The sequence below is a fragment of the Rattus rattus genome, chromosome 3, assembly GCF_011064425.1.
Source record: "Rattus rattus isolate New Zealand chromosome 3, Rrattus_CSIRO_v1, whole genome shotgun sequence".
Taxonomy (NCBI): domain Eukaryota; kingdom Metazoa; phylum Chordata; class Mammalia; order Rodentia; family Muridae; genus Rattus; species Rattus rattus.
The window spans coordinates 114,533,886-114,557,341 of record NC_046156.1 but is presented as its reverse complement, the minus strand read 5'-3'; the positions used below and the strand labels follow the sequence as shown (position 1 = coordinate 114,557,341).

The following is a 23,456-nucleotide window of genomic DNA, read 5'->3' as shown; positions in this document are numbered from 1 at the left end:
CTTGACATGAGAGATTAGCTGAGTCTTAGTGAGACTTAGGATTCTAATATGTGATATACTATATTAGGTATATACAATCTTATTCATTTCTATAGTCTTTAGGGTTTGGGACTTTTCCATTATTAGAGATGAACTAGTATTTTGTTTTATAAATTAACATTGCGTGCTTGGTTTGTTTGTTTTAAAATGGGTTCTTACTGCTGTAGTAGTACATAGGTGGATGACCTGAAATTCATTGGCTCCCAAAGCTCATAGAGATCCTCTTGTCTGTGCCTTCCCAAATGCAGGGATTAAAAGGTATAAATGATGCCATGCTGGGACTGTTTGTGGTCTGAATATATTAGTCAAGATTTTCAGTATGGTATCAAAACAATGGAGATAGCCTACCTGTGTAGCAACAAAAACTGGTTTATTTAGGCTCCTTAATTTTGAAGGACGAAGACACAATAATGGGCAATTCTATTGGTTTGTCCCAGTAGGAGAACGACTGCAGCATCAATTGGTATAGGCTAGAAGGTCGAGCACAAGATCTAGGACACACAGAAATGGAGTCCTCCACCACTTTTCAGTAGAGGATACGCCCCTCAGTTTGTTGAGCATCTACTGAGTCTTGTCTCCCACACAAAGGTCCAGTGCGAAGGAGCAGCACACGCACGGCTTAGGTCCTTAGTGGTCTCAGCACAGTAACCAGACGCACACTGGTCTCCTCATGGGCAGAAACAGAGCTGTGGTCATGCACTAACTATGTTGTGTTCATACTCAAATCTGACCTGTGTGGCATAGAAAGTATCCAATCTAAGAATCCACACTAGCATTTTATGTTGCTTTATAGTCACATGTTTTCATGTAGTTGCTATTAAGTCTGTTACACTGAGGCATGCACTCCGACTGTTCTTACCAGGATCGAGCTTTTTCACTCGATGCAGAAGAGAAAGATCTTGGTGATAGCTGCAGCCCGAGTTGGCAGGCCCTAAACTGGTCTGAGAGCTGATGAATATGAAACCACTGTCAGGTCGATGGTTATGTCAAAACATTAGCATTTTTCTCTACTGATTTTCACCTCTTGCACTAGTTTCACATAATATGTTGTTTGGAGATTCAGAATTTTGAAACTCATATTTGAACTTGTGAGAATAGTTACTGCCAAACTTCTTTCAGATGAGCAGTCAGGAAAATCAAAACACTAAGCAGTTTATGAAAAGCTCATCGAGAGTTGGGAATCTACTCTTTACCGTGACTGGCCTTAGAGTACAAAATGCAAAATGAGCTTTTCGCTTTTGTCTTGTCAGTGTGCAACTATACAATGTTTAACCTCACATTTGGTCTCCACAGTTGACGTCACAGCATGAGAATTTATGCGTATCTTCCCTCATTAGATGAGAAGCTCAGAACGTTGTGTATGACGACATGGGGCATTCTGCCTATCAGGTCTCTGTTTGTGCTTTTAACAAAGAGAAGCTTAGAAAGTAAGTATTTGCTTTGGCTTTCTTGTCTGTAGACTTTGATGAGTAAGGATTACACAGTCTGTAAGAATCTAACAAGTGCTTTCAAGTCTCTGCACGTGGACCCAAGTCTCAGCTTCAGCACTTGATGGTCCACCGGAACTCCCAGAACCTAGTTACAGGAGATCTGGCTGCCTCTTTCCTGATTTCTGAGGATACTAGCATGCACATGGTGCACGTGAACATACATATAGACAAAACACTCATACATAAAAATCTAAACATTCTCATTATGTATATTCTTATATACATATCTAGTCAAAAACAGCAATCATAGAAGGGCGGCTATCAATTTCTGACTCTCCTGACCTTGGGTTCTTCTACTGATGATGAAAACTTTCTAGAAACTGCTAATGAACTCCCTGGAGCTTCTCAAAGTATGAGTAAAAGGAGAGGGTTTTCAGGAGCATGGGTAACTCCAGTGGCAGCGCGCCATGCGTAAAGCCCACAGGCAGTGTGATGGCTCTCAGAGTCTGCATCCTGCATCCTCTCTCAAGCTGAGAGATTTGATAGCTGCTAGGCCTATGGAGGAGAGTCCTGGGATTTCTGCAGATGTGATAATGCTTGGAAAATGTATGTGCCTCTATCAGTTTCTGCAGCAGTGTTATATCTCTGCTTACAGGTTTGTGTGTGTCATCCGTGATGTGCACTGACCTTCATGGTACTATAAACAAAATCTCTAGAATTAGAAAATAAAGGGAAAAGGCATTGCTGAAATTATAGGCCCAGTTTTTGTATAAGTTGCCTTAATCACTCTGGCCTCAGATCTTAGAATTTTGCGCTTAGTAACAAAGGGTGAATTTTCCTGCTTTCTTTAAAGCAAAGTCATCTCATACGTTTTTCATCAGTGAGTCTTATTCAAATCTGTCAGTCTTATAAGATTGATAGATGCAATAGCCTTAATGGCCCTGATTCTCAGTTTAATACACACATTATTACATGGAAGGACGAGTTTTGTACTTTTCATGTGGGTAGCAGTGGACCCTGTGGATGTTCTGTATTCATGCAGTCTATGCAGAGTCTGTGGGAAAGAGCACCTCTTGTGCACTTGGCATCCTGCATGGTGTCCCCTCTAGAAAGAAACTCTGATGGTTCACGCTTGCGGAAGGAGTGACCTCCCTAATCAGGGGATTATGACTTATTTCTCTCCATTTTTCTTGGGGAGAAGGGTTGATCATCCTGGAGATTCTGACTTATCTCGACTCCACAGACAGCCAGTCCGGCTGCTGCAGCCTCTAGTCCTGGTGGAAGTAGTAGGTTTTAATCTCGTTTGTGTGCTTGGCCCTTATGTTGTTATAAAAGTAAAGTAGTGCTCTTTTGCAAAAAGATTGCAACGGAAAGGCAGAAATACTGTCCTGAAAACTGACTGATTACATGTAATGCTATAGATCACTCTTTGGTCTCTTCTCTCTCGCGGCTTTACCTCTGGTCCGCACTCGTGAAGACTGCTCTTCTACTCTTAGCATTTCGTTTTGGGGGTTCATGTATTAGGGAGAACCAGTGAGCGTAAATGAGATGAGCTCTCTTTAGTTGTCACTAGTTATTTCTAGAAAGAACTAAGTGGGGGTGCCGGATAACTACGCAGCAGGTAGCATAAAAGCAGGAACCGTTTGGAGCCAGGTACAAACATTTGGCATTCCATTGACAGGATCTTTTGGTTGGCCTTACTTTCACAATTTTAGAGGGTTTTTGTTTGTTTGTTTTTATTTTATTTTTGTTTGTGGTGGTTTGAAATGCAACTGGTCCCTAAACAGGTTCATATGTTTAAATATGGTCTTCTAGTTGAGAATAAGCTTAGAAGTTACTAAGAGTTGCTTGAGAGGTGCCCACAATTGAGGTTTCCCCCAAAAACCTGTCATTCTAATTACGTTCTCCCTCCAAACCCCCACCTCTCTCTCCCTCCTCCCTCACATTTCCTTTTGCGGAATCAGAATCTAAGCCCACCTGTTCCTGCTGTGCCTTGCCACAAGGGGTCTCAGGAGACAGGTGTCATGGGTTTTAGCCCCAAATTAGACATCATCTACATTTTCTTTTCCCTCAATAATAATCAGCACAGAGAAGTAACTAAGACAGAGGTTCAAATACTAAGAGTGAATTCTGTTAGGGGCAGCCTTTCTTTCAAGATATTTAGGCTTGTTGTATAACAAGACTTTTAACCTCACTTAAGTCTAAGTTACTTTATAACAGCTGAGCTGCCTGAGTCCTCTGGAGACCAGAAACCTGCCTGGGTATTTAGTACCTTATCAAAAATACAGCAGGGGATTAATTTGGTTAGAGCCTTTTCTGTTTTTTTTATGGAGAGCCTTGCTTGTTAGTTAAGGGGAACAAGCGGCAGGTAAACTTCTTTGAACCAGGAGAAGAGAATCACACAGAGAAAAAACCTTTTACACAAGCAAATATGGATTAAACTCACATAAATTATGCATACAGATTCATGGCTATACTTTTTTTTTTAAATTCTATTGAACTGTGGGTCCAGCTTATGCTGTCCTCATCATAATTACATACTTTTTACACCCACACATCCATACACTTACATATGTACATGGAGCAAAAGTGCTAGTGGAGAAAGAACTACCATTCTGGATGAAGAATGAGCCCCAGTAGGTTTACTGCATAAAGAAAAGGCTTCTACCCTTTTATTGCTAAATGAATTAAACTAAGTCTATAAGGAGAAAGCTTTGTTCTCTTTAGTAAGACTAAGCCTACCTTGCTGTAAAGAAAAGACCTATTCTGTCCCATAGTAAGGAGAAGCCTGCCTGCTCCTGCTTTTTTTTCCTTTTCCCTTAACATTCTGCATATTGCTCTTCTAGTATTTTAAGTTTCCTTATAGTTTCTAAGTTATTCCACTCTTCATTCTCCTTCTAATCTTGCTCTCTCCTCCTTCTCTGATGTCACAATAATACTCTTGCTCTCAATGTCATTACTTCCAATACTGTGCCTTTTCCCTAATTTCTTCTGAGTTCTACTAAAAACTGTCTTGAGTTCTAAAAAATTCTCATCAGTTCAGTTCTATCAAGGTGTTCTATCTAAAATGGTGTCCTCAGCTCAGTTCCATTTTCTCTCTATGTCCTCAACACTTATACATCTTAGAATATGGATCACATGGTAAAAGTTTACATAATTCCAAATCATAAATAAGTTTACAACAGATAATGTTTATATACATATCCATTAGAGTAATATGTCTAAACATCCATCAACTGTCATCAACTTCAGGTTCATGGAGAGTTAAAAGAATTAACGTTATGCAAAGCAAATATTAGTGAAGTTTTCTAGATAAAACCCAGTCAATATTTTATCTTCATCCTAGCACCTATAATAAATTCTAATTCCCTTTTTACAACCTTTGGTTAATGGTTTTACAGTCTCTTAGAATGTTCTGTAAGGTGCAGGAAGTCTGCTTACTATCTCAGAACCAATTAACTCATGACACTAAAGACTGGAAGAGTTCTCATTACAGTTTTGACTATCACAAAGTATAAAATAGCTGTGCTATTAAAAGAGCTTAATGACTATAAACTTAGGAATTCTTATAAGATCATCATTAAGGATTAAGAAATCATCTATTTGTCTATATAACATCACTACAAGACAGTACATCTTTGTTGTTCTGCAGAGATCTGCTCAAAAGAATGCGCTAGTACCTAGTGATTGTTATATATGTTTAATAATAACAAGAGAAGCATATTAATAGCAGGGAATCTTCCTAAAACAGAATTTCTCCTGTGTTTTGCCTATTGGAGCTCATCATAGATTTTTAATCAAGGGAGCATCTCAGAAGATTCAGGAAGAAGATTTTAGCTTCTCCTATGATGGCTCCTGACATGAACTGTTGACTGTGGCAGGCCTGATCAAGTTTATTTTGGAGGAATGTAGACTTCGGGACTTTGGGCTAGAAATGCCATTGAATCCTATAAGCATGGGAACTTGAAAGATAGCTGAGCTATGTGGACTATGAAGGCTAACCCAAGAAGATCTGGAGGAAACAATTTTAAGAAGTTAGCTAGAAGACTGGTACAACCCATTCTGGAAATCAGTCTGGAGGGTCCTCAGAAACTTGGACATTGAACTACCTGAGGACCCAGCTATACCTCTCTTGGGCATATACCTAAAAGATGTCCCAACATATAACAAAGACACGTGCTCCACTATGTTCATAGCAGCCTTATTTATAATAGCCAGAAGCTGGAAAGAACCCAGATGCCCTTCAACAGAGGAATGGATACAGAAAATGTGGTACATCTATACAATGGAATACTACTCAGCTATCAAAAACAATGACTTTATGAAATTCATAGGCAAATGGGTGGAACTGGAAAATATCATCCTGAGTGAGGTAACCCAATCACAGAAAAACACACATGGTATGCACTCATTGATAAGTGGATATTAACCCAAATGCTCGAATTACCCTAGATACACAGAACACATGAAACTCAAGAAAGATGACCAAAATGCGAATGCGTCACTCCTTCTTTAAAAGGGGAACAAGGATACCCTTGGGAGGGAATGGGGAGGCAAATTTAAAACAGAGGCAGAAAGAACACCCATTCAGAGCCTGCCCCACATGTGGCCCATACATATACAGCCACCAAACTAGATAAGATGGGTGAAGCAAAGAAGTGCAGGGTGACAGTAACCGAATGTAGATCTCTCTCAAGAGACACAGCCAGAATATAGCAAATACATAGGTGAATTCCATCATTAAACCACTGAACTGAGAATAGGACCCCCGTTGAAGGAATCAGAGAAAGGACTGGAAGAGCTTGAAGGGGCTCGAGACCCCATATGAACAACAATGCCAACCAACCAGAGCTTCCAGGGACTAAGCCACTACCCAAAGACTATACATGGACTGACCCTGGGCTCCAACTGTATAGGTAGCAATGAATAGCCTAGTAAGATCACCAGTGGAAGGGGAAGCCCTTGGTCCTGCCAAGACTGAACCCCCAGTGAACATGATTGTTGGGGGGAGGGTTGTAATGGGGGGGAGGATGGGGACGGGAACACCCATACAGAAGGGGGGAGGGGCTGGGGGGATATTGGACCAGAAACCAGGAAAGGGAATAACAATCGAAATGTAAATAAGAAATATCCAAGTTGGAGGGGAAGCCCATATAGAAGGGGAGGGGGGGTTAGGGGAATGTTGGCCTGGAAACTGGGAAGGGGAATAGCAATCGAAATGTAAATAAGAAATACTCAAGTTAATAAAGATAAAAAAAAAAGATCCAAGTTAATAAAGATGGAAAAAAAAAAAGAAGTTGGCTAGAGACCATTTTCTTAAGATATTTTGGCAAAGAACATAGCTGCTTTTTGTCCTTGTTCTAATAATCTCTTGGAGGCCAAATTGAAGAATTCTAGACTAATTTAATTGGTGGAAGAGATTTCAAAACAACCTAATATTGACTCTGTTGCTTGGTTATTAGTAATCACTCTTATGCAGGACTACAATGAAAAAGAGCAGTTGGGTGAAAAGATATATAAAATGAATAGTTTGAAGGGAAGAGTACCAGAAAATTTTCATGTTGGAGCCCAGGCTTGTGCTGAAGAAGATAAAATGATCAAGGAGATGTCTGATCAGAAATGAAACAAAGGCAGTAGTGCCCTCTGAGCAAGGTGCCACCCATCTAATTCTGCAACTTGTGAAAAGAGAGGACTAAAGGAATTTTAATTTTGTCTGCCTTAAAAGCAACTACTAAGGAAAACTTATTAAAATTTAATCGAAGAAGAAGGCAGGGCCATGCTCTACCCCAAGCAAGCAGATGAATTTTGTAGCTGTGGTTCTGGCTTTAAAGTTACGAAGGAAGCCACACCTTTAATCCTAGCATAAAATGAGGCAGAGGCAGATAGATCTCTATGAATTTGAGGCCAGTCTGATCTACTTAGGATTTCTAGAACCACTAAGTCTTTATGGAAAAACCCTCTCTCAAAAAGAAAGGAAAATAAAAAATTAGAGTCATGAAGGATGCATGAGAAAAAGGACTGCTGACTCTTCCTACAGTTGAAGAAAAGCACCAAGACCAGGAATATAGCAGGGGAGCCTACATGGAGACCCTGATGGTCATCGCATGAAGCTATGCAAGTAAAGCCTGGTTGCTCTAGAGACCCCAAAATATTGAAGATGCCAGAGCTGTGGGATATGTGCTGGAGAGAGCTTCATGCAGAGTTGAACCAGCCTAAGAGAAGTATGTTGTACACAGCAAAGCTGAAAAAGGGGAGCCGTCTATGTGTTTTCACACACAAACACAATTTGGTGATTGCCTTTGTGTGCTTTGATCTTGCTTTTGCCCAAAGTTTCCTCACTATGTCCCCCTTTTGGAATGGTAAAAATATATTTTGTCCCACTGTTTGTTAAAAGTATGTAATTTGCTATTTGATTTTTATTTTACAGGAGGTTACAATTGAAGAGACTAGATTTTTAAACAATAGGAATTTTGATGTTTGATTAAATGCATTTTGCATTATGATATGGTCATTAAGTCTATAGGGGCCAGGAAATGGAGTGTGGTGGTTTGAATGAGACTAGCCCCCATAGGCTCCTGTGTTTAAATACTTGGTCCTCAGTTGGTAGAACTGTTTGGGAAGGTTAGGAGGTATGGCCTTGAGAGGAAGTGTGTTACTGTTAGCTTTCTCTGCCTGTGGCTGTGCCTCAAGATGAAAGCTCTAGCCCTGAAAGCATGCTGCCATGTTTCCTGTCATGATGGTCATAGACTCACCCTCTGAACCTGTGAGCTTCAGATTAAATTTGTCTTTTAGGTTGTGCCTTGGTCATGGTGTTTTGTTATGTTATTAGAAAAGTAATGAAGAGACAATGTACTTCACAAAACTTAGTTATTTCTCTTATTTAAACAGGTGTTGGCTACTACCTTTGACCCATATTTGGGTGGAAGGAACTTTGATGAGGCTTTAGTAGACTACTTCTGTGATGAATTCAAGGCCAAATATAAGATAAATGTCAAAGAGAACTCTCGGGCCTTGTTGCGGCTGTATCAGGAATGTGAAAAACTAAAGAAGCTGATGAGTGCAAATGCGTCAGATCTTCCCCTAAACATCGAGTGTTTCATGAATGACCTTGATGTTTCTAGTAAGATGAACAGGTACCATGTGCTTTCAGTTGGAAGAGTGCTTGCTGATTTTCTGTTTGAGTCATGTTTGGGGGGTTTTCCCCAAGTTCTGGTTGCTTTAGAGGGTATGTTCAACTTTCCTTCTCCAAAATAATGATTTTTATTTCATTTTCTCACAGGGCTCAATTTGAACAGTTGTGTGCTTCCCTGTTGGCCAGGGTTGAACCACCTTTAAAAGCAGTAATGGATCAAGCTAGTAAGTGGAAATGACGACTTACTTCTTATTTTGTTTTGCTTTGTTTTGTATTTTTCACTTTGAAAGAAATTACAACTCATTCATTCATAGAACAGGATACAAAATGTTCAGTTTCCTGAGCATTTTTCATTGCTTGTTATATTGTTTACATCATAAACCTTCCAACTGTATTTTTGGGGTGTTTTATTTAATTTCCTAAGATTTTGGTAGGAGATTAAACCAGAAATAAGGACATGATTTCTGTCTTGAAGATAACTTTAAAAATAGCTTAATAATGCCAAGCAACCAGAGCTTCCAGGGACTAAGCCACTACCTAAAGACTATACATGGACTGACCCTGGACTCTGACCTCATAGGTAGCAATGAATATCCTAGTAAGAGCATCAGTGGAAGGGGAAGCCCTGGGTCCTGCTAAGACTGAACCCCCAGTGAACTAGACTGTTGGGGGGAGGGCGGCAATGGGGGGAGGGTTGGGAGGGGAACACCCATAAGGAAGAGGAGGGGGGAGGGGGATGTTTGCCCGGAAACCGGGAAAGGGAATAACACTCGAAATGTATATAAGAAATATTCAAGTTAATAATAAAAAAAATAGCTTAATAAGGCCAAAATGTGCCAGTTAGGAAGGTGACAAGCCCTGGAGAGCTTTAGAGCTCATTAGGAGATTTTTCTATCCCTGTCATCCATCATTGCCATCTGGACCACACTCAGTGGTCTCACACAGTGCTTTGATTTACCTGTTTCATAATTTTTTTCTTTTGAACAAATAAAAAAATCCCCTTACATATAAAGTTCCTTCAAATAGCTAGTGTGCAAGAATTTTTAATAGTCCTCATTCTTTCACGGAAAAACATTTTACTTGCAGATTTACAACGTGAAGACATAAACAGCATAGAAATCGTAGGAGGAGCTACTCGGATTCCTGCAGTCAAGGAGCAAGTCACTAGGTTCTTCCTGAAAGACATCAGTACCACCCTAAATGCTGATGAAGCCGTCGCCCGAGGATGTGCACTGCAGGTAAGGGCTGCTTCGTTTGTAGGTTGGACAGTGTCTGTTCCAGTCACCACATCAATAGAATGAAAGTAAATTGACTGTCTGCTCTGTCCATCTGTTTCTCCCTCCCTCCCCCAATCACACACAACACTGTATGTGTATCTATGTACTTGCCTCTGTCTTTGAAATGCTGGGATTAAAGGCATGCACCATTATGCCTGGTTCTGCTTAAATTTTTAAAGTGTCATAGGATAATGTGCTTATGTTCTGAAAACTGAATTCTTGAGAGTATGTCCATTAATGGTTCTTGGAAATTTAAAGCTGTTTTTAAATTAGTTTTTGTAAAACCATATAAAATACTTGGGCCATTTTAAAGTTTCATTTGTCATTACCAAAGGTAGCAAAATGTAAAATCTTAACAATTTTTATGGTAAAGACAGTACTAAGAATTTAGTTCTGGTTTCCCTAGAGTGTGATTTGTACTTGCTCACTTAAGTGCACTTCTTACTTTCAGTGTGCGATTCTCTCACCAGCATTTAAAGTGCGTGAATTTTCCATAACAGACCTTGTTCCCTACTCAGTCACATTAAGTTGGAAGACTTCTTTTGAAGAAGGGACTGGGTAGGTTATTTTTAAATTTTTCATTATATTTTATCATAAATTTTTAGCCAGACAAATCTGCTTTTTCTAAATTAGAGTTTATGCTTCTAAAAATTATATTAGATATACTAAAATATTATTAGAGAAAGAGACTGTAAGAAATAATACATTTGCAAACCATGATGAGCATATTCACATTAACTCCATTGAAAAAAATTCCTCCATGATCAGGCTGTGGGCCAACCTGTAGAGCAGTGATTCCCAACCTGCTGGTCAAGGGTCCTTTGCTGGTCAAGTGACTCTTTCACAGGAGGCACCTAAGAACATCAGAAAAATAGATATTTACATTATGATTAATAACAGTAGCAAAATTACAGTTCTAAAGTAGCAATGAAAATAATTTTATGGTTGGGGTCACCATGATATGAGAAACTGTATTAAAAGGTCCAACATTAGGAAAGTCCTGGCTTTGATGATAAACTGTGATGTAGAAGTGTAGCTGAATAAGCCCTTCCTTCCTCAACTTGCTTTTAGGCCATAGTGTTTTACTGCAGCAATAGAAGCCCTAAGGAAGGAAGACACAATTCTATATGAATGCACTGCAGAGCATTTGGATGGCTCAGTTTAATCTCAACTTAAGTCAGGAACTGTTCTGTAGAGTCAATTTCAGTTAAATGTATAAATGAGAAAAATCCAAATATAAGAGAGTAAACTAAACTCTAACTCTAACAGTGCGACAGTGAACACAGTAAGACAGAAGAAAGTATTAGTAGGCTCCTGGAATAGAAAGATGAGTTGTGTATTTAAGCCCTGTGCCACTTAGGTAATAAATAATGTTATATAATAGATAGCCATGGTCAATACATAAATGTTCCTGTTACATTCTTTAAGTAATAGAGATCACTACAAGTTTAGAATTTCCTGTTCTAGGGGGAAGAAAACACTATACACGGGCATAGGTTGAACAATTGGAAGTGTACACTGAAGTATTTAAAATAGTAACATATTGTATCACTTTCGAATTGTTTAGTGAAAAATGCACAGATAGAGTATGTACATTCAAATGGAAAGACAAGTAGGGAAAAGGGCAGTAGTAAGCAAGGCCAGGTGACTGATACAGAGGCACTCTTTGTCCTGTCCTTATATCTGTACCCTTCTGTAACTGGAAATCTATTTCCAAATAAGTGTACTTAACAGGAGCTATAATTCAAAGGGCTGCATAAGGCAGGTGTTGGAGAGTTAATAAGGCAGGGCCTGACCCTTCCTACATACAACCTCACAATATGCATATCCCAGTAATTTTTTTCTCTTAGTGTACAGTGATGCACAGTTTTGTTAGACATTCAGAAAGCCTTAAACTATAAACTTGTTGAAAATAGAAAAATCCATAGCTGTTTTTCTTTACATTTGTTAATTTGTTGGCAATTGCTGCTCATGTGCTAAATATGTTCTGACATTGGCTTCCCAAGCAACCTGTTCATTAAGTGAGTCTTTCCCACTGTGCTGTAGGGAATGTGAAGTCTTCTCTAAGAACCACCCAGCTCCATTCTCAAAAGTCATAACTTTCCACAAGAAGGAACCATTTGAACTAGAAGCATTTTATACTAATTTGCATGAAGTGCCTTATCCTGATCCAAGAATTGGTAAGACAACAAAAAAATTTAGTGTTTAACCTTTAATAAACCATATATAATGAATTAAGCAAAAGTTAGCATTTCATTTAAATTGGTCTTGTATTTTAAAGAAATATGTTCCTTTTTGTAACTATGAACTTTTTCATGCTTAGTTTATTTCTAGAAAAATAGCATGTTTGGACTGTTAATTATTTGTTTTGACATTTTTGTTAGTATATATAAAAATGACAGGATTCATTATGACATTCAGGTGTGTGTGTGTGTGTGTGTGTGTGTGTGTGTGTGTGTGTGTGTGCATAGTGTGCTTTGGTCATACGCCCCCCCCCATTATCCTCTCATTCTCTTTCTGCCACTCCTCATCCGCTTCCCAAGCAGTCCTCCTGTTCTCATTGACTTGTAGTGTAAGTACTCTAAAATTGGCCTGAAAAATTGGTCAAGGTTGTTTACTGAAAAACACTTTTACTCAAATTTTATTAACATCACTGTGTGATTCTGAAACTGTACTATGGGGTGATATGAAAGAGCAGATAAGGAACTGTGATGTCCATTTTATCTGTTTAGTTTTAAATGATACAATATAAAACATAATTTTATAATGTTTAAAAGAAAATTTAATTTTTTTCTGTATTGGTAGACTGAAAATAAGATAGCACATCACCAATGCAATGGAAGTTAATGCAGGTTATGCTGGTTTTGATGGCTGCTACAGGTGTACAGCTAAATATCTCTGTAGCAGGCATTTATTGTCATCATCAGGAGCTAGAGTTCTGACCTGAGCAAAGAAAGTGTGTTTCTTGGTAGGGCTCCAAAGGAGGGATCCATTCCAGGTCCCTCTCCTTTCTCCGTAGGTGGCCATTGTCATAGTGACTGGTATTCTCTCTTGTCACATGCTTCTCTCTCTTTCCTGAATATTTCCTTCTGATAAGGAAACCAGTCTTCAGTTTAATACCTTCTTAAAAACAAACAGAAAAACCACTAAGTACCATCACCATGTGAGATACTTCAGGAGGCCTGATTAGAATGAGTATTGAAGGTATAACCCAACCTGTAAAACTACAGGCCAAATTTGTTTACTGGCCTATCTTACTTTTGGCCTCTTAGTCTCTTTACTTGCTATCACTAATTTTGGCATCAATTTTGTTTTTAATGTTTAGAAGACCTTTATTCATAAACTGTGATAACAGTTTTTGTTTATAAAATTCAGCAAAATTGTTGTGTATATGTGTGTGTATGGCTTTCAAATTCAGAAATTAGACTTTATTGTTTTGGCTTTTAATTATAAGTTACTCAAAGTCATTTATTAGCTTTTGAATCAAATTGTTCCTAGTTTAAACTCCCAGTGCTTTGCCTGGCACGATACTAAGTAGAATTAAGGCATTTGCCACCAAGCCTGAGGACCTGAGTTCAACTTCCAGATAGGACCGCCTGAAAGTTGTCTCTGACCTCCACACTTGATGGTGGCATTTATATCTGTGCATAGGCACATGATAAATGTATATATAATATCAAAGTCACATTTTCCTAGCAAATTATTTAATGTGTAAGTCTTCACAGTAGCTCATAAATGCTCTAAAGAGGATTATCTGAGCAAAGCACTTGTCCCATAGCAGTCATCCAGAACTTATTCATATTTTTACATATGCTTAAAGATGATGATTAAGTTACTAAAGCCTTTAATGAGTTTGATCGAGGTTCATACACTAATGAAAGCTTTTTTTCCTTAAGGAAACTTCACTATTCAGAATGTTTTCCCACAGTCTGATGGTGACAGTTCTAAAGTAAAGGTTAAAGTTCGTATTAACATCCATGGAATCTTCAGTGTGGCCAGTGCATCAGTAATTGAGAAGCAGAATCTGGAAGGTGATCATAACGATGCCCCCATGGAAACAGAAGCTTCTAAGAACGAAGGCAAAGAGGATGTGGTAGGTAGAAACCATGTCTCAGGGTCTTCTCACCAGGGATCTTGACAGCACCTCAGTAGTGAGTACCTTATTTGGCCTTACTTGGCCTTGGAGTTTCTTCTGTAGAGTCTCTCAACCACACTAAGGAAGACATTTAGTTTAAATAGGATCTGCACTGTCTATATTGTAATGCATTTCTGAGGGGCCAAAGCATCTTTCATAGCTTATATAGAACGTGTGAGTTTAAAATCCAGGGCTAAACTCTGTAAAATGTACATTTTATTTATAACTAGATAAAACAACTTTGTTGTTCTTTTTAGACAGGGTATCACTATGTAGATCAGGTGGCCTCTAACTTATAGGTATCCACCTGCCTCTACCTCCTGGCATTCTGGGATTAAAGATAGCTTCTTAAATAGTTTCATAAGTATTTTAAGGGTTTACTTATAGTGCATCTGTGGCAGTTAAACAAAGGGATATGCTATATGTCAGGTGGCATTGAAAGACAGATTTGTGAGTAGTGAGTTTCCTGCTGATACTGTAGGAAGGAGTACTATAGGGATTGTTGAGGCGGGGGCTCATGATCCCCAGGCTGTTCTTAAACCCTCTGTAGCTGAGGCCAAGGAACTCCTGCTCCTCCTGCTTCCATCTTTAGAACGCTAGGCTCACAAGTGTGCACCTTTGCCTTTCTGCCCAGCTCAGGAAGAGCCTGATTCTATCACTGAAGAGAAAATGTGCACAATTTGTATCTTATTGTCAACTGCATTTGTAAAGTGTTATTGGGTCGTGTGTGTGTGTGTGTGTGTGTGTGTGTGTATGTGTGTGTGTGTGTGTGTTTTCTTCAAAACAGGTTGTACTGTGTAGCTGACCTGTGACCCACTCTGTCATTCAGGCTGGCCTTTAACTCTGCCTCTCTGAGCTTGCACATGCATAAACACCCCCCACACACACACACCCCACAAACAGAAAGAGGGGGCTGGAGAGAGAGGGGACAGAATGGGTAGTTTTGCTTATAATTCTGGCACTCAGGAAGAGAAAGTTTGCAGAGAGGTTGAAGTCAGCATGGCTACAGAAGAAGAGTTTCACTTAAAATTTTTAAAAAGTTGTGTGGGAGCTGGAGAGATGGCTCAGTGGGTGAGTACCAACTGCTCTCCCAGAGGACCCAGGCTTTCTTCCCAGCACACACATGGCAGCTTACACCTGCTTGTAAGGTGAGCTCCAAATTCCACACCCTCTTCTGGCCTGCTCAGGCACCAGGTACACAACTGGTACCCAGACAAAGATGCAGGCCAAGCATCCATACCCATAAGATAACTAGGGGAGGTCTCCAGAGTATCAGCCACTCAGGAGCCTGAGGTCAGATGCTTACTGAAGTCCATACCCGAGGGACATTAGGAAGACCCCATTTAAGATGGAGGAGGGTTTATCTTATTACAGCACAATTTTTCCTCTTTTGGGAAGTTGCATACTTCATTTAACAAGAATCATATTTATCTTTCTTCTTGATTGATCAAAGTTGTACTATTACTTAAAAATGCTTGAATTATGGTCCATGGTATTTTTCCCAGTAATTTTTTAAAAAGCATCATTCTCTCATATATCATGTCCCAACTACAGTTTTTCTCCCTCTCCTCCAAGTCCTCCATTGAACATCAGTGCAATACTATTCCCCCCACCTCCTCTCTCTTTAACCAGATTCAGTGTGTCTAGTTTTATGTTGAGGTTTTTGATCCACTTGAACTTGAGTTTTGCGCAGGGTAATAGATATGGGTTTATTTGCATTCTTCTAAATGCCTACATCCAGTTAGACCAGCATCATTTGTTGAAGATGATTGTGTGTGTGTGTGTGTGTGTGTGTGTGTCTTTATGACTTCTTTCTCAAAAACCAGGTACCATACGTATGTGTGTTTATGTCCTAATTTGATTCCATTTATCAACCTGTTTTTATACAATACCATATGATATTTATTACTATAGCTCTGTGGTAGAGCTTGAAATCAGGGATGATGGTTGGTATCTCCAGAAGGGTTTTTTTTTTTTTTTTTTTTTGCTTTTTTTTCTTTTTTTTTCTTGGTTATTTTTATTTACATTTAAGTGTTAGTCTGCTTCCTGGTTTCCGCCATAAGCCCCTATCCCATCCCTATCCCCTTTCTTCTATGAGGGTGTGCCTCCTCCCCACCCATCTCCCCTTCCCGCCTCTCCCCTCTGACATTCCCCTACACTGGGGGGTCCATTCTTGGCAAGACCAAGGGCTTTTCCTCCCATTGGTGATCAACAAGGCCAACCTCTGCTACATATGCACCTGGAGCCATGGGTCTATCCATGTGTATTCTTTGAATGGTGATTTAATCCCTGGGAGCTCTGGTTGGTTGGTATTGTTGTTCTTATGGGGTTGCAAGCTCCTTCAGCTCCTTCAATCCTTTCTCTAATTCCTCCAATGGGGCCCCATTCTCAGTTCAGTGGTTTGCTCTAGCATTCGCCTCTGGATTTGACATGATCTAGCTGAACATCTCAGGAGATAGCTATATCAGGCTGCTGTCAGCATGCACTTCTCAGCTTCATCAATATCGTCTAGTTTTGGTGGTTGTATATACATAGGCTGTATCCCAAGGTGGGGCAGGCTCTGAATGGCCATTCCTTCAGTCTCTGCTCCAAACTTTGTCTCCATATCTCCTCCTATGAATATTTTTATATTTTTAGTCCCCCTTTTAAGAAGGACTGAAGCATCTGCACTTTGGTCATCCTTCTTCTTGAGCTTCATGTGGTCTGTGGATTGTATCTTGGGTAATTCCAGATTTTGGGCTAATATCCACTTATCAGTGAGTGCATACCCGGTCATTACAGGTCAGCAGCAGCAGCTTGATCCACTCACGAACACTTTAAAGATATACCAGCAGCCCAGTTCAGTAGAGTAGTGTCAGGATATAGCAGTGGTAGCATGGCCTAGCAGGAATAGCCAGGCCTCAGCTGAATCAGCAGCAGTCAGCATAAATGACCAAAAGGGTTGCCCATTCTCACCTGTGCCTCTCTCAGCAAAACGAAGATCAGTGAAGAGTCCATACCAAGGGTTTAGCTATGGAAGCCAAGCCTCACCACATGTCTTGCCTTAACACATGAATCTGTCTTAGCTAACATCACTCTGCCAATCAGCCCAAGTACACAGAAGTGGCAAAAAGCTGCTGCAGCACACCACCAGAAGTTTTTTTGGTGTGTTTCTCTGTATGGAGTCCAGACATGGAGATGCAATGTAAGGTATACCAATACATTAGTGTCCCTAAGAAAAAATTCTTCATCACATGTGTCTGCTTCAGCCAAATGGTCCTTCATGAGTCTAACTTAGCCTTTCACCTATGTCCACTTCAACAAAACATCCCTTCATGTTTTTTTGTCCCAGCAAAACACCATCCAACACAACTGACTTTCCAAAGAACAGAGCAGAAGGCTGGATCTTGTTTCTGCATCCATTCTGTTATCTTTTGTCTTTTTATTGGGGAATTGGGCCCATTGATATTGATATATTAATGACCAATGATTATTAATTTCTGTTATTTTGGTGGTGGTGGTGGGTATGTTTCTGTTCTTTTTGTTTTTCTGGTATAAAATTACTTGGGTGTTTTCTTGTGTGTATCTAACCTCTTTGGGTTGGATGTTTTTCCTTCTAGTACCTGTAGGGCTGGATTTGGAACTAGATATTGTTTAGATTTGATTTTGTCATGGAATATTTTATTTTTTCCATCTATGATGATTGAAAGATTTACTTGATGTAATAGTCTATGCTGGCATCTATAGTCTGAGTCTGCATAGCCAAAGCTCTTCTGACTTTTAGAATCTCTGTTGAAAAGTTGAGTGTAATTCTGATAGATCTGCCTTTTATGTTCCTTGTCCTCTATCCCTTGCAGCTTTTAGTATTCTTCAGTTGTTCTGTGCATTTAGTGTTTTGATGATTACATGGTGAGAAGACTTTGTCTATTGGTGCTCTGTGTGCTCTTTCTTTAGGTTAGGAAAGTAACCTTTTTTCTTCTATGATTTTGTTGAAAATGTTTTCTGGGCCTTGTACCTATGATTGCTTTTCTATTCCTATTGTTCTTAGGTTTAGTCTTTTCATATGTAAGGAAATTTTTATATTTAACATTGTCTTTGATCAATGAATCAATTTTTTCTATTGTATGCATCCTCTATACCTGAGATGCTCCCTTCCATCTCTTATATCCCATTGGTGATACTTGAGGGTTTAGACCCTGTTCAGTTACCTAGATTATCCTTCTCTAGGACTCCCTCAGTTCTATTGCTTCCATTTCTATTTTTGGGACTTTTGAACATTTTTATTTATTTTCTTCACCTTCTCTTTGACAAAAGTGTGCATTTATTTGTTCAAGAGAGCTTTCTGAGTAGTATGTGTTTCTTAATTCCAGATATAGCGAGAATTACAATGATTCCTATATTCTAAACTTCTTTCGAGAAGATGGTAAATGTGATTAGAAAGAGCACAAGAATGTATGTGTTGCTTAAGACTATTTGCCAAGTAAACAGCTGATTTTGGGGGCTTAGGAGTTTATATTCCAATGCTTCACAGACATTTAAGTTTTGATTGACGTAAGTGTTTTACTACGTTTGAAAATACGTAACAAAGAGAAAGAAGGCATGAAGTTAGACGTGTGGGGAGGAGATGAGGGAAGAAAACTGTGATCAGAATATATTGTATGAAAAAATATTTTCAGTAAAAAATAAATTTAAAAGTATATAACTGAATTGTGTGGTTATGAGTCTCATCTTTTTCATTGTTTTTCTATCTAAAGTGTCCACAACATTTTCATGTCAAATTGAAAATTCTCCTTTTTTAAAACTTGTTTGTGAATACTGATTAATGAATTTCAGAATAGTTGTCTATATTGTTTGCATATGTTGACCAAAAAGGGTGAATGAGAAAGTCTGTTTATATAGCTCCCCCTGATCTTTTTGGTCAAATACTTGGTGATCTGTGTGTTGCTACTGACATTTGAAAAGTGAACTGCTTTAGTGTACACACACATCTCAACACAGGAATAGGGCTGTGCTTTTTTGCAAGAAAAGGAAACTGTATCATTAATTAATATTTTTTCTTGCCAGGACAAAATGCAGGTTGACCAAGAAGAAGGAGGTCATCAGAAATGTCATGCTGAACATACCCCAGAAGAAGAGATTGACCACACTGGGGCCAAGGCAAAGGTTAGTTTTCTTAATTGTGTGGTCGTGGATTGGAGCTTTGTCAGGATTGCATTTCATGTCTGCTTGTCTGGCTGTGTCTGTTCTAGACAAGGTCTCCTGTGTGTAGTACAGGCCTGTCTCACACTTGGAGTGCTTCCTCCTCAGCTCACAAGTAGTTAGTCACAGACCTGCACCACCTACCATAGAAATTAGAAATTAATAGTCTTGGAGAAATGGAGAAACAGAACAATTCCAAATGAAGACAATTTAAGTGTGTAATGCTTGGTATGGCATTTTTGGTCTTATCATATTTTACTTTAAAAAATAATAATTCTTGCTCTTCCAAGGAAAGGGCTTACAGGCACTCAAAATGGTCCAGCATTTGACATACTGTTGTAAGCTTTCCTATGGTACATCCTCTAACAAAACTAGGCTATCTCAAACCCCTGGCAACAGCAAGGGAAAGCACCTAAATCTGAATGTGGTGTGTGACTGCCGGGGGTCCATGCTATGAGTCCTTATGAGATTGTCTAAGACAAAGAAACATGTCAGCAGGGCCTGTGGTGGCTGCATGTGTGCCAAGTGTGTCCATGACAGGATCAAGAGGGCTTTCCTTATTGCGGAGCAGAAAATCATTGTGAAAGTGTTGAAGGCACAAGCACAGAGTCAGAAAGCAAAATACATATGCAACTTTTTAAGTAATAAAAATCAAGGCTTGGTCTATTGAAAAAAATCAGAAAGACAAGGTCTTAAACTCACAGAGCTCTACCTGCCTCTGCTTCCAGAGTGTTGGAATTAATAGCATGTGCCACCACACTCAGCTAAAACTACTTGAATGTGAGCGTCTAAGCCTATTGTGGTGGTAAGCAGGGCAGTGATGAGCAGGTGAGCCTCTAAGATGTGTTATACTTAATTTCTGTATTGATCAGTGCATCCTACATTCTGATTTCTCCATGTATTGGTGATGAGCATTTACAGTGTAGTTTCTATTGAGAATGTTACTTTTGACAAATTTTCTGTCTGTATATTTTCATTTTCTTGGACACATCAATGGAATTGTTAGACATATTGTATGGAGGTCAAAGGACAGCTTGCATATGGGTCCTAGGGATTGTACTCAGGTAGTCAGGCTTACAAGTGTCCAGGGAACAGTCTCAGGGGCCCGGCTGTTTTACAAACCGACAGCAAGCACTATATAGTTCATAAGATCACCAACAGTTTATGAGAAGGATTCCAATTTCTCCATACCCTTACCTATATTTATTTTCCTTTGCCAAGAGTTATAGCCATAGTACTATATATGTGAAGAGTTATAGCCATAGTACTATATGTGAAGAGTTATAGCCATAGTACTATATGTGAAGTAGTAGTTCACTGCAGCTTTGGAGTGCAGCTCCATATTGCAAACATAGTAAAGGTTTAGCATTAATTAACTATAAACGGCTTTTAGAATTTGTGTGTGTGTATGTGTGTGTGTGTGTGTGTGTGTGTGTGTGTGTGTGTGTGTGTGTGTGTAAGCATGGGGTTGATACTGGAAATTGAACCCAGAGTTTATACATATTAAACAAGCACTTTACTACTGAGCTTTGCTCCCAGCCTAGTACAATAGGTTTGTTTGGCTTTGCTTTTTTGTTTCACCTCTATAATTTATATTTGTTAGTTTTAGAAATTTTCTCTTTTGATTTGAATTTCTTTTACAGGCACCTCCTTCAGACAAGCAAGATCGCATAAATCAAACTATTAAAAAAGGGAAAATCAAGAGTATTGATCTACCTATCCAGAGTAGCCTGTACAGACAACTGACTCAAGATCTTCTCAATAGCTACATTGAAAATGAGGTATGTGAGTTGGAGTTCCTGTTGAATAGCAGCAAATGCATTCTGATACTGTATTGGTGTCGAAGGTTGTCTACTATATCTAAGCAATCTGGTCTGCAATTATTAAGGAATTATAAATGTCATTAAACTCCTTTTGACAAAATAGTAAGCTGTATTAGTACCATATATAATATTTTCATCTTAGTTATATGAAAAAGTATCCACTTTAGAGAAAAAAGCCTTCTGAAGAGAATTCTTACCCCTGTCCACTTTAAGCCAGGGCCCACGTAGCCTAGGCTGGCCTCAAACTCATTGTGTAATCTATGGCCTTGAACCCTTGATTCTCTTGCCTCTCCCTCTGAAGTGCTAAGATTATGAATATGTGCCACCACCTCTGGCTCCATCTTTTATAGCCTTTAAGAGTAATAAAATAAGAACAGCCCTTTTTTGTTCTCTTGTTTTGGCTTGGTTTGGGGGATTCTTTGTCTTGTTTTGGGGAGATGTTAAGGCAGGATCTTCCTGTGTAGCCCACACTGGCTTGAATCTCCGATCTTCCTTTCTCTGCTTTCTGAGATCACAGGTATGTAACATCTCTGGCCTACCAGGCCTCCTTTGTAAGTTTGTGATACTTAAAGACCATTCAGAGTGTTGATTAACCATGATTTAAACTTTGCTGCCATTGTTAACGTTTTACCTGCTCTTGTCTATTTTCATGTTTAGTTCTAGTCTTTTGAGAAATGAGTTCTTTCTTTAGTAGTAACTGTATGAAGTGATTATATTTATGTTTATCCTTAAATTTATATTGAAATGGTGCTTCCTAATGTCTACAAGTTCCTAATTTCCAGTCTTTGAAGCATGGTGCATTCAACTATTTACTGCCCATCATTACCTGAAGAAAATTTGATTTTACAGGGTTTGCTTTTTTACAAGTTTCAACACATAATACCTATTAACAAGGCTCTATTCATACATAATAATTCCTAAAAATCTCATATAATACTCAGAATTTATATATTTGGAGCTTGTTTTTTCCAAAGGGATGAACTGTAGGAAACTATAGTTATTGTACATTAGTGTACAAAATTAATTTTTCATTAATTTTTAAATCCATGCTACTGTATCATAATTTATAAAGGAATTCTTGTGTTTAGAAAACAAAGTGCTTTTAGGTGAAATTTTGTTCAAAAATTATAATTGCATTCTTTCCTTGCTTTTGAGCATAACAGTTGATCTTTGAAGTCCTCAAAACAAGCACAGTATGTAGGTTCTGTTATTGGTCTTGGCTTATGGATGAGAAAACTGAGGCCTATACTATGTATAGTATGCTACCTCAAATCAGATAGTAGCCTTCGTATTTGGATCAGGTCTTCATATTTGGATCAGTCTCCAAAGCTCAGCATCACAGCTGCTGTTAATATATCCCTGACTAAGAGTAAAGCACCAGGTGTGGAGGAAGACACTCTGTGAGTGACAGCCATGTAATGTGGGTTAGAGTCATCGTAGGGTACCAAAACTAAGAGTCTGTGACTTTCCTGCTGTCTCCAACAAGTAAATGGGGATACTGGAGTTTGAACATGTATAGATGTGTTCAAAAGCTATTACAAGGGTTTAAGTTCTATACCATATAATTCATTCACTCAAAGCATACAAGTCAGTGATTTGGGAATATGTTGTTTTTAAAATACATGTAGTATAGAATTTAACATCTTGAGACTATTTTCAAGCTTAAATTTTCAAGTTAGTATTCTTCATTGTATTTAGCATTGTCACCGCTATTTCCAAAGCTTACAGCTGTCCAAGGTGGAAAATGCTGTAGCATGAAAACCAAACTCTCCTCTCCTCCCTTCTTTCAGTTCTCCTTGAACACTCACACATTTCCTGTCTCCTAAGAGTCTGCCTCATTATGCAGCTCACATAAATTGAATCACACAATACTTGTCCTTTTGTGTCTGGGTCGTTTTACTTAACATAATCTCAGGAGACACTCATATGTGAAACTTCTTCTAAGCCTCATAATTGTCATGTGCACATATATCATTTATCAGTATATCAGTTAATGGATGCTTCAGTATATATTTTTGGTAATAATTAATAATACCTCAGGAGATTCTGGCATATACATGTCTGCGAAGTATCTGCTTCCCATTCATTTGAGTATATGCTCAGGATTAGAATTGCTAAATTTAAGGCAACTTATAATTCTGAAATTACATTCATTTATTTAATGTAATTTTTACTTTATTCATTTATTTATTATTTGAGACAAGGTCTTAATATGTAGCTCATGCTGGCCTCAAACTCAGAGATTTGCCTGCTGGAGTCAAAGGTATGTACCACTATGCCCAGCTTCTGTTAGTTGTGAAGACTCCATACTGTTCCTGTGGTCTGTGGATGTGGAATGTTTTATTGTCACCAGTGTTCTAGGGATCAGTTTCTCTACAATCACAAAGATTCTATTCTGTTTTTTTTTTTAAATATGCCCTCTTAGGAGGTAAAAAGTAGTAT

At 38.8% G+C, this 23,456-nt stretch overlaps 1 protein-coding gene across 1 annotated transcript in view; it reads left to right on the top strand.

Annotated features, from left to right (window-relative positions):
• The first annotated feature begins 1,936 nt into the window (after nucleotides 1–1,936).
• Nucleotides 1,937–23,456, top strand: part of LOC116895891 (heat shock 70 kDa protein 4L-like) — a 30,573-nt gene continuing 9,053 nt past the window's right edge. The window contains exons 1-10 of the mRNA XM_032896980.1: nucleotides 1,937–2,124; nucleotides 2,671–2,755; nucleotides 8,337–8,602; nucleotides 8,749–8,825; nucleotides 9,688–9,839; nucleotides 10,330–10,436; nucleotides 11,925–12,058; nucleotides 13,775–13,971; nucleotides 19,057–19,155; nucleotides 20,835–20,972. Of these exons, the coding sequence (XP_032752871.1) occupies nucleotides 1,937–2,124; nucleotides 2,671–2,755; nucleotides 8,337–8,602; nucleotides 8,749–8,825; nucleotides 9,688–9,839; nucleotides 10,330–10,436; nucleotides 11,925–12,058; nucleotides 13,775–13,971; nucleotides 19,057–19,155; nucleotides 20,835–20,972 (1,443 nt within the window). The remainder of the gene's footprint in view (nucleotides 2,125–2,670; nucleotides 2,756–8,336; nucleotides 8,603–8,748; nucleotides 8,826–9,687; nucleotides 9,840–10,329; nucleotides 10,437–11,924; nucleotides 12,059–13,774; nucleotides 13,972–19,056; nucleotides 19,156–20,834; nucleotides 20,973–23,456) is intronic.